Source organism: Salvelinus namaycush, chromosome 20 (assembly GCF_016432855.1).
Source record: "Salvelinus namaycush isolate Seneca chromosome 20, SaNama_1.0, whole genome shotgun sequence".
Classification (NCBI taxonomy): domain Eukaryota; kingdom Metazoa; phylum Chordata; class Actinopteri; order Salmoniformes; family Salmonidae; genus Salvelinus; species Salvelinus namaycush.
This window is the reverse complement of record NC_052326.1, coordinates 34,117,933-34,133,336: the sequence shown is the minus strand read 5'-3', so window position 1 is coordinate 34,133,336 and position 15,404 is coordinate 34,117,933. Positions and strand designations below refer to the sequence as shown.

The following is a 15,404-nucleotide window of genomic DNA, read 5'->3' as shown; positions in this document are numbered from 1 at the left end:
TTTGTAAAATACCTGGAAAATATTCAACACTACTCTGGACGGCTGTCTGTTTCCTACACCACGATGAAAGATAAAATAAATAATTTTCTCTGGGCTACGTGGGGCAGAACGTGGTCAACGGCAGAGTCACTGTGATGACAGTCCCCGAGCTCAACCCCATGCGGGAACATCAACCAAAGGGCTGGAGTCAAAGATAAGGCCCAGAACCTTCCATCAAACCCCCACTAGCAGGACAGTGAGGACAGATCTAAGTATGTGTATTGACTCATAAGCCAACAACTTTAAAGGAAGTATGAAATTATTGCTTTGTTGAAATAAATATTTGTCTTAACTATTGGCCCAACCATTGTAATGTTTTGTTGAAGTCATTCTATCCTATCAGTGAGGTGATGGTTCTCTATTCTCCCAGCAGGGGGCCACACATGGCTGAGGATCTCTACTGGATAACGGCACAGAAAAACAGGATGATAAATGGCAGATGTATTATCATATCTACACACTAGGGGGAGAAGACACCAAAGAATAGTAGGATATGTTATATTTAATAGTGTCTATGAGGCTTTTTTTGTCAATTAAATGAGCTGTATTTAGGACTTTGTCAGCATACTAGAGCAGGGTGAGGAAAGAGATGGTGAGGGAAATGGAAGAGCAGGTTGGTGTGTCCATGCTCATTTACACCTGGCTGCCGAGTAGCCCTCCCTTCCCATCAACTCACCAATCACAGCTACCAGGGATAGCTATGTGGCCGTTCATGTGACAGCCGTGTGTGACTGAGCAAGGTAATATTAAGCTGTGAATAAGAGTGCCTGCTGGCTTCTCATTTGTGTCGGTCTGTTAATGTTCTTTCCCTTTTATCTTCTTGCAGTCTTGACATCTTCTCCATTTGGTCTCTTGATCAGCCTGAGGTTTGTTAAACTCAACATCTATGATTTAAACTTAAAACCCAATTCTGTGTTTACCATGAACTATATAGACTGGACTATGGAGTGATAACATTTTGATTGTAACTATCTACATAAAATGGATGCTGAATAATAGGTCTCTTTATTGTGCTTCTGTAACCGATGTGAAATGGCTAGCTAGTTAGCGTTTTTTTTGTCACTCGGTTGGGTATGGGTATGGGTCTAGGTCTGGTTGTTGTAGAGTCCATTTGGGTTCGGGTCTGATTGTTCTCGTGTCCGTTAGTGTCCGGGTCCAACTTTTTGGAAATGTGAAGCTCTCTACTTTAAACAACCTCCTAAATATATGAAAGATAAAACAACATGGCCTTTAGAGCGCACTGATTGTTCAGGGACCACCACAGTATCTGTCTGTCTGTCACCATAGCGGTGTTTCTCTTCTTGTGACTAGCAGTGCCCGTCCAGTAAGCAGACTGCAGCAACTCTCCCCATTCTATAAGAGTTCCCTCCGACAGAGTTGTGGTTGTGGGAGAAATATATCCCAGGAGATTACATTTCACCTCAAGATGCTCTCTACTCACTCATGAGGAACCAAGCAGACAGGCTTTCCACAGGAAAAAATACTTTATTAATACGCTTATATAATGTATATCACCATTTATAGACAAAGTATGTACATCAACAACTTTCTGGTAGGTCCCAAGTACCTCTTTCTATAGAAAACAAATATTCTGTTAAAACGTATACATTCACTTCTCGCCAACTCCTTAGACTGCAGTATTCATACAAATACATTTAATAAACATCTGATGATGTTTTTATCAGCTTTTCACAAGTAAAAGGCAACAGCATGAACAAACACCAGGTTTGATTTGAGGGGAAGCGGATTGCTGAAAAACGCAGACCAGGGCCAGCACAGGGCATGTATGTACAGGGTTTATTTTACACTAAAATGACTGTCCACACTCTACTACCCCTCTCTCTAGTCCGAGAATTAGGACACATATCAAAAATAGAGATGTACAAGAAGTATACACAATAATGACAGATAATCCATCTCAACAGTCAGCGAATTGCCAACTCGACATGGTCACGTGATGACATCACTAACTCCATAAAGTGTGAATTGGCGTACCCTTTGCTCCTGGCTGTACAGTTGTGGGGATCATTATTTTAGTCAGAGCGCTTGTTGTTGTCATAGGAAATGGGGCAAAGGGCATTGTCAGTGATGGCAATGGTTACCTAAGGTAGATAGACAGCGACCTTTGGGTGAAAGGTGACTGTTGACATTAGGTGTAACATGATTTAGGACGGTATGTGTCTCTATGGCAGCAGCTACAACTGAGACCTGTCAGTGTCATCAGCATGTAGAAACCTCAACAGCAGCATCTACGGGATTGCCTCTCTTTTACATTCAACCAAGGGTGTGTGTTTAGGGCAGGTCCAGATCAGTGGGGTCAATGGTGCACTCAGCTCTCTGGTGGGGGTATGCATTTTAAGTCAAACATTCAGAAGGTTGAGGGTCAGGTAACAGGTTCAGCTGTCTTCATTCTACACCTTCACTCTTTCTTCTCTTCGCAGCAGTGTGGCTGTGGATGATGCATTACCGGTCCGGGACCAGATCAGGTGCATGCTCTCTGTCTGTCTCCCTTCTGTCTTCTGACCTCTGGGGTGAGGGACCAGGGGAGAGGGGTGATGGTGGGTGATCTGACTGTCAGTCATGTTCTCCCCCATGTTCCCTCTCGGCAGAGCAGTCTCTATGTTCAATAACACTGTTCAGTGGTCTCTCAGTCTTTGGTTTCCAGGTTAATGGGCTTTAACACTTGGAGGAGGGCTGGTGAGTCCATGGGGCTCTGGGCCACGGTGAGGGGAGAGGGAGAGTGCCCCCTGGGGGATATCGTAATCAGGGAAGGTTGGGCATGCGTGTCGCTAGGCATGCCCTGTGCGGAGCCCCCCAGGCCAGGGTAGATCATGGGCATGGCCCCAGAGTACCAGCACTTCTCCAGCATGGGCAGATAAGCGGCAGCAGAAGGGGGGATGAGGTAGAAGGGCATGCAGAGAGGATGAGGTTGGGCCTGGTGGGGGGAGTAGGCGCTCATGTAGCTGCCGTGACCGCTGGAGGAGGATGAAGAGGATGAGGATGACTCTCCACCTGAGAGAAACTCGTCATCGGATGACTCCACCCGGGCATGTTTGTGGCGAGGTTCATCTTCCTGCTTGACGCCCAATGATGCCGTCTTTTCGCCCAGCGCTCTCTTCAGCTGGCTCTCTTGGCCGTAGTACCCTGCACGCGATGCCAGATGCTCACCCTGCTCGCCACCGTAGCCGCTGTCTGTGTCTGTATCACTGCCGCTTTGCTCACCGCCCACCTGGGCATACGCCCGCTGTATGACAGGCACACAGTTCTTCCTGTGGCCCTCGCTGAGCTTGGGGGGCTGGCCTACAGGCTTCTCCCTCTGGGCGTGGTGGTGGCTGGGGGTCTTTTCGGGCCAGGGGCTGTGGGGAGGGACCTGGAGGATCTCAGTGACCACCTTGTGCAGGTGGTTGATCATGTGGGAGGGTGTGAGGTCTCCGTCACCGTCCTGCTTGGCCAGGTACTGTAAAACCTCCTGGGCACAGACGTGGAAGCCTGAGCGGAACATCTCCTCACTGTTCTCCTGGCTGGGAGAGGACTGCTCTGTAGACAGGAAGGAACAACAACGTCAAATACAGAACTACCACAATGCATTATTATGGAAACTACCAAACTACTCTCATCACATTTGGAGAAATTCTCATAAGAAATAAATCTTATTATGGGTAAAATTTCCCCTTATATTCAACCACATCCATTCTAAACTTATGAGTTATTCTGTCTCAGTTTCTTATTCCGGTAACATGTTATAATAATGCAATAGATGAGAAATGCACTGTGCTGCATTTGAGAATTAGTGAGGATGTTGTCTGCATCCAAATGGAAACGAGTCAAGGCAAGAGACGACAAGCTATATTTAAATTCACTGATTTGCATGCCCTTCTGCAGAATCATCTTATTGTGGGGGTGTGTGTGTATGTTTCTTCTCACCGATTTGCATGCCATTCTGCAGAGCGAGGATTTTCTGCTGCTGGTTTTCCAGTAGAGTGGTGAGGGCTTTCACATGCTTGAGCGTGAGCTCCAAAACCACAGCCTTCTCCAGATGGCCAAGAGTCTAGAGAATAACACACACTACTGTCAGCTGGGGCTCCACTCTTAAGGAACACACACACACTCAGCAGCACACACACAAACTTGGAGGAACAACAACAACAATAACTAGTTATACTCAAATTAAAATTCGATCTTCAACATTTGATAATATATCCGATATCACTACCTGAATCATAAAAATACTGATCTAAGGAAATTTGCACCATTTCAGAATTAGTTTAAGTATTTAACTTAATTGATTTAAATGATTTTATAAAATCTCAACTGTTAGTCACGCCGATACCAAAACCTGAAGTACCACAAAGCAACCACTTAACGGCGCCTTAGCTAACATCTACAAGCAGTGAACTAGTTATTACTGTGCTACTTCCAGATAAATAGGAACTTACTGTAAGTTTCAGGTGCTCAGGCAATAAATCTTTCAACTGAGCGATGCACTCGTTTATCCTGTCTCGCCTTTTCTTCTCAATAAGTCGATGAGGTAGTTTGTAGTTTTCCTAAAGGCAGGAGTGTGAAAGTAGTTTAGGTGGAGTCATATTGAGGTTACCGAACACCTACAGCAATTTGACAAGCAGCCCTATCAACACTAACATGGACTTCAAGCCTTACATAAGATGGGAAAACGGGTCACCGCATGATCTGAATTATCAGGCCAACTGAGTGACTTAAAACAATGTATAGTTTAAATAATATTGTATAATCATAGTATTCTTATTGTAATACTATTACATTCAAAAGTATTATTTCCCATGAAAATAGTGAATAAACACAAATATTTCTACCAACCTTGCACTCCTCTGCTCGTTTCATTCCCCGACGGGATTTGTATACATATATAGGGAAATCCATCCTAAAGAAAGGCAGAAGACAGTCAATGAGATGTGAGTTTGGTGAAGTTGCGCACTCAATGTCAAGAGAGACAAATGTGTGACACTATGTAGAGGCACAGGACAAGCATGACCATTGCACAAGTGTCTTTCTCAGCAACTTACCCTTGCATGTCAGACAGCTCAGCCTGCTGGTACTTGGGAGGGAGTTGCGCCCTTTGAATCCTTTCCATTTCCATTATCTTTAGGCCTACTCCAAACTAATCACGAAAGGGCAAGCTTGTTTTCCAAATGTATTCACTCAAGGATGCATATGAAATGTAATACAAGTAAATCGTCCTTAAATTCTTTCACAAAAAATCGTTCAGTATTCCTACTAACTCGAGATTAATAATATGTAGAGAAAATGTATTTTCCTTTATATTTCAATTGTTGTTATTATTATATTTGTCGCCGAATGGGAGTAAATTGTCCCGGAGATCTCCACGAAGTCAGTCAAGAGGTAGCCCTGAAGATGCACTAATCTTGATTGCGCGTTGGGAAAGTGGGGGAGGACACTAGAGCTACGTGTTAAATAAACCCCTCTGACTCTCGCTCGCAGAGTGACCTACCTCTGTCACATGAGTCACGTTTTGGACGCCGCTGTCTCCTCGGTGGAGGGACTGCCCATTTTCTACTGATAAGGAGGATCTGGGGGCGGACGTCGGTTCCACGTCACACCGGAGGACTGAGTCCCGGGTCTCGTGTACCACCATGCTCAACTGTATGGTAACCACTATACGCGCCACCGCTAAGGAGCATATAGACAGGTTACAGTTTACAACACAGAGCTACGCTTCTCACCAAAACTGCTCCGCAGGATCCACTACTGACAACAAGACATCAATAATATTGATATGGGGATAATTTTGCAAATATATCGATGAATTGATAGAATGGGGAGTTAATGTGATATTATCTTATCCCAATCCTTATATTGTTCATGGGACTCATTCACCTTTTGCCTCATACACAACATAATTTAATCGTAAATGTAAGCCTATGCCAATAAGCAAAATCATGTCATTTGTAAATACAATACATTATTCTATTATTTAACTTTAACCACTGTGTTAAGTTAATAGCCCTATGTTGTAGGGCTTTATAATACGGGTATTGACATGTAGGCCTACCTGGTGGATGCTGAACTCAACACGATTTAGGATGGATTTGAGCAACGACTAGTGTGGGCTGACTGGAACTCCAACTTCACACAAAAAAACTTTATTTTTTTTTAAATAAAAAACGACAGATGTTAGCACCCAAAGATTACCCAGGAATTACACAGAACAATGTCATGTGTAATTGCAGGCTATTCTTTGGGTGCTGAAATCAGTAACTCAAAAAATGATTAACTTCGGAGCTCTAATCCGCCCACACTAGTTGCCACTCAACTCCATCGTAAATTGTGGAGTTGAGTTTAGTCGGCTAACCTGGTGGATGTCTTAACCTAACCTTGTGCTATCCTTGACAAATAGACTATATTAATTGTAGATATGAAGATGGCGCTGCAGTAGATAGCTTCCGTCTTACGGCCTCCTGACCAATTTAGCTATTTTGTGAGTTTTTTTACACTGATCTTAACTTTTATGCTCATGATATTTCCACCGTCATTTCCGAACAGCTCCTGGACATCAGAACAGCGATCACTAACCTCGATTTTAATGAAGATTTCTACTTCAACAAGTTTGCAGCTGTGGATGTACTGCTCATTTCGGACCAGGCCCTATTCCCCAGGACTTGAAAGAGGAAGACACTGCGCAAGATGGCACACGAGCGAGCTCCCTGACGAGTCTACCACTGCCAGTAAATGAGCTCTCTCTACCAGAGTATGTGAGCGGAGCTAGAGCAGAGCTTGCCCAATTTGACTGGAGCAAGATTCCCAAAGGCTGGCTTGTCGGCCTTCTTGCCCTCTCCAAGTAGCGCTCACATCAAGAGCTCGGGGCATGCTGGGCCCCCCATGCATTTGTAAACTACTTGTGTGCTGCGTCATATTACCTTCCTCCTCTCCTGAAGCGACCATGTTCTGGAGACGGAATAGGTAGTACGCTGTGACATTTTATTTTCCTACCTTGTGACAGACAAAGAACTGGAAGGGCTGGAGCTCCAGATACCACCTGGTCACGCGAGAATTCCGGTCACCATGGTCTGGATCCAGGTCAGGGCTGTGTGGTCCGTGTGCAGGTCAAATTCTCTCCCAAGAAGGTAGTACCGGAGGCTATCTAGTGCCCACTTTATAGCCTCCTTCTCGATGGTCAAATACTTGGTTTCCCTGGGCAAGAGCTTCTGACTCAGGTACAGCACAATGAGCTCTTCTCCTGGCTCCCTTTGGGCCAGTACAGCTCCAATTCCCACAGCCGAAGCGTCCACCTGTTTGAGGAACCTCTTCTGAAAATCACGGCTCTGGAGAACAGAGGATGAGCACATGTGTTTTTTCAGCATTATGAATGCTTCCTCACACTCCTCAGTCCACTTCACAGGGTTGCTGGCTACCTTTGAAGTGAGGTTGGTCAGAGGAACTGCGATGGTCGAGAACTGGGGAATGAATCTCCGGTACCACGCTGCCAGACCTAGGAAGGACTTCACCTGTGTCTTGGTTCTGGGTTGAGGGCTGTTCCTGATGGACTCCAATTTGTCCACCTGAGGCCCGAACTTCACCCTTACCCAGCTGGTAACCCAGGTACTTTGTCTCCTGTTTCGCCAACTCATACTTCAGGAGGTTAAGCGTGAAGCCCGCATCATGAATCTTCCCCACTACTCTGCTAAGATGTTGTATGTGCTCCTCCCAGGAGTGGCTGTAGATCACCACGTCATCCAAGTAGGCAGCACAGCAATCATCACAGTCCTCTGGAAAGTCACAGGGGCCCCATGAAGTCCAAACGGCATAACCTTGAACTGGAACAGGACCATTGGCATCCAGAAGGCAGTGTAGGCCTTGGATAGTTAGTTCAGGGGCACATGCCAGTACCCTTTGCAGAGATCCAATGTGGTGATGTAATGAGCTCTACATATTCTCTCCAGTAAGTCATGAATGCAGGGCATGGGGTAGGCATCAAACTGGGAGCAGGCATTCACCTTACGAAAGTCCATGCAGAGACGCAAAGAGACATCCTTCTTTGGGACAATGACAATGATAATGGCTCAACAACATCCATCTCTATCATGGTATGGACCTCTTCCTTGAGGGCTACCACCAGCCTCTCAGACACATGGTAAGAAAGCTGGTGCATAGGGTTCTGATCAGGCTTCAAACGGATGATGTGTTCCAGAACCTTGGTTCTTCCTGGCTTCTGACTGAAGAGGGCTTGATACTCGCCAAACAGCTGCTCATCTTGCTTACCTTCTTCCAGGTGAGCCAGTATGACCTCTGCTCATCCCTTTCATGCCTCTGTGATCCCCTCCGACTCATCCTCTTCTTCTACTCTGCGGCCCAGGAAGGATGTTCCCTTGGATAGTTCCTTGCTCTCTTCCCAGACCTTTGGAACATCCCATTGCACCTCTAACCCAGACACGTCAGCAACAGGTACAGGATGACTTTCTGGGCCCTTTGGTTCCCCCCTCGCACAGACTATCACAAGTCAAGCAGAGGTTGTAAACCATCTTTGGCCTGGGCACGAGAGACAACTATGCATGACACATGAACATCAGACTGGCAAACTGACTGCTCATATAGCTGACCCCCCCACATTTCACAACATATCAGAGTACAGGCACATCCCTCCCCAAAATCATCTCAAAAGGTAGATTCTCCATTATCGCAACTTTGAGGAGGTACTTCTGGCCCTGAATCTAAACTGTGAGCTCAGCTGTGGGCTGCTGTGACTGGTCACCGTGGACACACTGGATCAGTGTCTGGTGACCATAATCAATGCCATTACCAGGTACATTACATTTTCTGATCAAAGACAGGGAACTGCCTGTGTCAATCATTGCAGTAAGACTTTTATCATTCACTTTTACAGGTACCAAGACTGACCCTTCCCCACTGTGCCTATCCTGAACATCATCCCCCTCTCTGGGCACATAACAGTAACCTGAGAGCTTGGATTTACGTAGTGGACACATTGAAGCTTTGTGCCCTTGCTGCTGACAATAAAAACAGGTCAGGCCCCTCCCATCAGAGTGAAATGCATGATCCCTTACTTCCCTCCTCCCAGACACATACCCCCCAGAGTTACCTCCACCATCTCTGGCATCTCTGATGTCCCTTGTGTCTATGCAACTCCTTGGAGAGGGTGCTGCAGGTCGTGGTGGCTCCCCTTTTCATGGATTAAGGTGCTGCATAGCCAGCCTGGCTGCCATAAGTCCATCCTTGGGCTCATGCTCTTGGACCCAGTTTGGAATGTCGTGTGGGAGAACATGTAGAAGTTGCTTGAGGATGAGGGACCTCACCGATCTCGTCCTGTGTCTTCTCCTCCGGTCGAACCCATCAACGGTAGAGGCCCTTGAGGCGGTGGTATGTCTCAGTCGGCAACTCACCCGATGGCGTTGACAGCTCTGAAGCGTTGACGGTAGGTCTCCGGGGAGATGTTGAACTTCACCAGCAGCGCTTCCTTCAAGATGTTGAACAACCCCTCATCCATTGCGGTATAAGCCTCTAAGGCCTTGACCCTGAGCAATGGGACAAGCCTGCAGGCCCACTCTACCTCCGGCCACCGCCACATCTTGGCAATTCGCTCAAACCTCAGCAGGTAGTTTCCAATGTCCTCCCCCTGCTGGTATGAAGGCATCTTCGGCTCCTTCCTCAGAAATGCTGGAGGGTGGACGTTAGCACTGCTGGACTGATCTCCTGGTGCTGGGGCTGGCCTCATCACTGCTTGGGGACCCTTCTGTGGAGTTGAAGTCCCTGCTGTGTCAATCCTCTGTCGACCTGGTGTTGGCAGACCCAATCTTGGGTTCTCACTTACGAGTTCCGCTTGGTGAGGCGCTGTGAGGATATATTGTCGTAGGCCCCGTAACTCCTGCTTGAAGTCTCCTTCAGTTGGCTGGTCTTTTATGGCTGTATCTGGTGGTTCAATCTGCAACTCAAGCGATTCTGGTTGTGTTTGGCCCCTTGGCCAGGCACCTAGTTTCTCATAATTTACCTCTTCTTCACCGGATGATTCCATGGTATTCCACCCCGTTTGAATTTTAGATACCTTTTCTGAAAGTTGATGCTGCTGCTGCGAACAACTCTGTACGCGTTCCTTTATATCTATTTTTGGAATTCACTGATTTGCGGTGGGCCATCCCACTGCTGCCACCATATGTAGAGTCGAGTAGGCCAGAAGGCTAAACTGAAAAACCTAACCTCTATCAAATAAAACGATGGCCGTAAAAGTACTTCTGTGTAAGGGTGTTTATTTACATAGTGAAGAATGTTTACATAGTGGAGAATGTTTCTGGAAGAAAAACAGTACTGCCACCAAAAGTATACATTATGGGACAGCTAAAACAGTGCTGCCCCATCAACAACTCAATCAAAACGCCACCCGCCCCCCTTACCAACACCAAAGCCTACATTTTCCACTAAACTAATCATATCATGAATTATCTTCATTGAACCTTAGCAATCGGTTTTTAATTATACAATATAGCGCAATATAACACATTTACATAATCCCATCACTCCTGACATGGTGTCTTCCATGGGACAGGCACTACAAAGCCAGCCCGATTGCCGTATCTCGTGTCTTTATTCCAGAATACCCGGAAGCTACAGAGACAGAGGAACAGAAACAAACAGAGCGCTCATCCGAAACATTGTTAAGTACAATAAACGTCACATAAATTAAACATGAAATCTTGTCTGCGTCGTCCTTATAACATACCAAACTGTTACTGAAGGGAGGTAAGAATGTGTGTAATGTATGAACTGAGATCGCTAAGTTAACGTGTGTGTCGACCCACATTTTTAAGGTAGCTAAAAACAGAGTAGGGAAGGGGAGATGAGTGTGTGTGTGGGTGTGTTAGCTTACCAAATGCTGCCCGCGGCTAGTGTTCGGAGCGGAGCTAGAGCAGAGCGTGTCCAATTTGACTGGAGCGAGATTCCCAAAGGCTGACTTGTCGGCCTTTTCGCCCGCTCCAAGTAGCGCTCACATCAAAAGCTCAGGGCATGCCGGGCCCAGCATGCATTTGTAGTCTACTTGTGTGCTGCTATAGCCCCTTGCTTTAGCTACTGTCATGGAGTTCCCTAAATATTTTCATAAAGAAACTGATCAAATGTACAGGTGCAAAATCAAGGTGACTTACAAATATGAGGACCAAGAGCAAGAGAGGGAGTAATGTCCACAACTAAAGAAACATTGTGGAATCTGAAAAGACACATCCCAAAAGCATGATGACTTACTTACTATGTGTACATGCTAAAATAAAGGAATGAGTTGGGTAGCTAATTAAATGTGTCATTGTAGCAAAGTATTTAAAACTAAAAAACAGATCTCTTAAAGGTGTCCTTAATTTTTGGTAGTATTATAATACGCCTGGCATATTCCAACTTTCAAGGAGCTTTCCATTTTGATTGGGTTATTTTGCCGAAAAACCTTTAGGCCTACCTATAGAAAACAAAACTCCCCAGTGGCTCTGCAAGCATGGAGAGGATATTCTCCGCTACTGGTCTGCTCTCCAGGCACCATCGCATAAATCTGAAGCCACAGACTAGCCAAACTGGAGTTTCTTAAAATGATTTCAAAGGCATGCAGACTAAGCCTCATAAGGCATTTATAATTTTTTATTTAATTTTAGTAGATCACAGCATATATGTGCAATTTCTAGACTAAAATGATTTAATACAACAAGTTGTTTAAATGCTGAGCGCTTAATGTCACTGACTCCCGAGTGTGTAGCACTCGCAAATGCTTCACAATGTATTTCTTGTAGGCTATAGCCTTAAAAATAAATTGAAATAATTTATCCCCCAAAAATATTTTGTGTTCCTTCTTAGGCTCCCTGTCTGGCTCCTGACCTATTTAGAGTGTTATGCTGTTTAATATGACATGCACTGTAGCCTATTTGAAATGATGAGCGCTTTATACAACACAAGACATGCAAACAGGTCCAGAACAGAGGCAGGGAAAGTACAATCTTAAATAGAGCCTTGGCTACAGGTAACTCAAGCTTTCAATAAAACCAGTTTTTTTTAAAAAGAGATAAAAGAACACCTTACTGCACAAAGGGGACTGTGAAGAGACACAGCTATTTTATATATATTGTATTGTAATTTGCACTGTACTATGTATTAGACCTAGATATTGTGTGTTTGTACTGATATGTAGGCTGTGTGTGATGTTTTAAATGTATGTATTTCAGTCCTTGATAATGTTCTGTACTATGTATTATGTCATGTTTCATGTGGACCTCAGGAAGAGTATCTGATGCTTTTACAACGGCTTACGGAGATCCTAATAAATACCAAATAGCATTCACCTTTTCATGTTTTTTAAAATACTTATCTTTCCAATCAAAAATAGATTGGTGTTGGTTAAATTTGAAGCAGCAGTTTTTCCTGGGTGCTTGGTGCAGTTTTTAGCGGAGCAGTTGGAAAGGACATGGAGCACAGGATAACTCCATAAGCAATGAGCGGGATTTCTGACTGCTCAACTTTGCTCCCAAACTCTAGTTTCTACCCTCAGTTCTATTGGCAAACATACAATCACTAGAAAATAAACTAGATGAGCTCCGTTCGAGACTATCTTATCAACAGGACCCGAAGAACCTTAATATCCTATGTTTCTCGGAAGTAGTGGCTCTTTCCATGACATAGACTGACCAGGTGAATCCAGGTGAAAGCTATGATCCCATATTGATGTCTATGATCCCATATTAGTGTAGATGAAAGAGACGAGACAGGTTAAAGAAAGGATTTTTAAGCCTTGAGACATGGATTGTGTGTGTGTGCCATTCAGAGGGTGAATGGGCAAGACAAAAGGTTTACAGTGCATTCGGAAAGTATTCAGACCCCTTCACTTATTCCACATTTTGTTACGTTACAGCCTTATTCTAAAATTGATTAAATAGTTTTTTCCCTCGTTAATCTACAAACAATACCCCATAATGACAAAGCAAAAACACGTTTTTAGAAATGTTTGCAAAAAATAAAACATAAAACTGAAATTTCACACTTACATAAGTATTCAGACCCTTTACTCAGTACTTTTTTGAGGCACCTTTGGCAGCAATTCTTCTTCTTCTTGGGTATGACGCTACAAGCTTGGCACACCTGTATTTGGGGAGTTTCTCCCATTCTTCTCTGCAGATCCTCTCAAGCTCTGTCAGGTTGGATGAGGAGCGTCGCTGTACAGCTATTTTCAGGTCTCTCCAGAGATGTTCAATCAGGTTCAAGTCCGGGCTCTGGCTGGGCCACTTAAGGACATTCAGAGACTTGTCCCAAAGCCACACCTGCATTGTCTTGGCTGTGTGCTTATGGTCGTTGTCCTATTGTTGTGAGAAGGTAGGGGTGGTATACAGAAGAGAGCCCTATTTGGTGAAAGACTAGGTCCATATTATGGCAAGACCAGCTCAAATAAGCAAAGAGAAACGACAGTCCATCATTACCTTAAGACATGAAGGTCAGTCAATTCGGAAAATTTCAAGAACTTGGAAAGTGTCTTCAAGTGCAGTCGCAAAAACCAATTCACTGTATCACAATTCCAGTGGGTAAGAAGTTTACATACACTAAGTTGACTGTGCCTTTAAACAGCTTGGAAAATTCCAGAAAATAATGTCATGGCTTTAGAAGCTTCTGATAAATGATGTAAATTAGCCTGAGTCAATTGGAGGTGTACCTGTGGATGTATTTCAAGGCCTACCTTCAAACTCAGTGCCTCTGCTTGACATCATGGGAAAATCAAAAGAAATCAGCCAAGACATCAGGAAAAAAATTGGAGACCTCCACAGGTCTGGTTCATCCTTGGGAGCAATTTCCAAATGCCTGAAGGTACCACGTTCATCTGTACAAACAATAGTACGCAAGTATAAACACCATGGGACCATGCAGCCGTCATACCGCTCAGGATTGAGACACGTTCTGTCTCCTAGAGATGAACGTACTTTGGTGTGAAAAGTGCAAATCAATCCCAGAACAACAGCAAAGGACCTTGTGAAGATGCTGGAGGAAACAAGTACAAAAGTTTCCATATCCACAGTAAAACGAGGCCTACATCAACATAACCTGAAAGGCCACTCAGCAAGGAAGAAGCCACCGCTCCAAAACCACCATAAAAAAGCCGGGCTACGGTTTGCAACTGCACATGGGGACAAAGATCGTACTTTTTGAAGAAATGTCCTCTGGTCTGATGAAACAAAAATATAACTGTTTGGCCATAATGACCATCGTTATGTTTGGAGGAAAAAGGGGGAGGCTTGCAAGCCGAAGAACACCATTCCAACCATGAAGCACGGGGATGGCAGCATCATGTTGTGGGGGTGCTTTGCTGCAGGAGGGACTGGAGCACTTCACAAAATAGATGGCATCATGAGGAAAGAAAATGATGTGGATCTATTGAAGCTACATCTCAAGACATCAGTCAGGAAGTTAAAGCTTGGTCACAAATGGGTCTTCCAAATGGATAATGACCCCAAGCATACTTCCAAAGTTGTTGCAAAATGGCTTAAGGACAACAAAGTCAAGGTATTGGAGTGGCCATCACAAAGACCTGACCTCAATCCCATAGAAACTTTGTCCGCAGAACTGAAAAAGCGTGTGCGAGCAAGGAGGCCTACAAACCTGATTCAGTTACACCAGCTCTGTCAGGAGGAATGGGCCAAAATTTACCCAACTTATTGTGGGAAGATTGTGGAAGGCTACCCAAAATGTTTGACCCAAGTTAAACAATTTAAAGGCAATGCTACCAAATACTAATTGAGTGTATGTAAACTTCTGACCCACTGGGAATGTGATGAAAGAAATGAAAGCTGAAATAAATCATTCTCTCTACTATTATTCTGACATTTCACATTCTTAAAATAAAGTGGTGATCCTAACTGACCTAAGACAGGGACTTTTTACTAAGATTAAATGTCAGGAATTGTGAAAAACTGAGTTTAAATGTATTTGGCTAAGGTGTCTGTAAACTTCTGACTTCACCTGTAACTGCACCTCACAGAGTTCAAGAAACAGGCACATTCTCAACATCAACTGTTCAGAGGAGACTGCGTGATTCAGGCCTTCATGGTCGAATTGCTGCAAAGAAACCACTACTAAAAGTACCCCAATAAAAAGAAGAGACTATTTGCCAAGAGAGTATATCTATATTTTTCATAGCTGTCTTTTTACCACCACAAACCGATGCTGGCACTGTCCGCATTCAGCGAGCTGTATAGGGTCATAAGGAAACAAGAAAATGCACATCCAGGGGTGGCACTCCTAGTGGCCAGTGATTTTAATGCAGGGAAACGGAAATCCGTCTTACCTCATTTTTACCAGTATGTCACCTGTGCAACTAGAGGGGGAAAAACTCAAGTTCCCCTTTATTC

The 15,404-nt window shown here is 44.5% G+C and overlaps 1 protein-coding gene across 1 annotated transcript; it reads right to left on the bottom strand.

Annotated features, from left to right (window-relative positions):
• Window positions 1-1,504: 1,504 nt before the first annotated feature.
• LOC120065279 (class E basic helix-loop-helix protein 40-like) lies at window positions 1,505-5,537 on the bottom strand. The gene is made up of 5 exons (XM_039016145.1): window positions 5,079-5,537; window positions 4,873-4,936; window positions 4,476-4,583; window positions 3,964-4,087; window positions 1,505-3,576 (listed from the first exon to the last, which is right to left on the bottom strand). The coding sequence occupies exons 1-5, from the start codon at window positions 5,150-5,152 to the stop codon at window positions 2,687-2,689; spliced, it is 1,260 nt and encodes a 419-aa protein (XP_038872073.1). The 5' UTR covers window positions 5,153-5,537; the 3' UTR covers window positions 1,505-2,686.
• Between the last annotated feature and the right edge of the window lie 9,867 nt (window positions 5,538-15,404).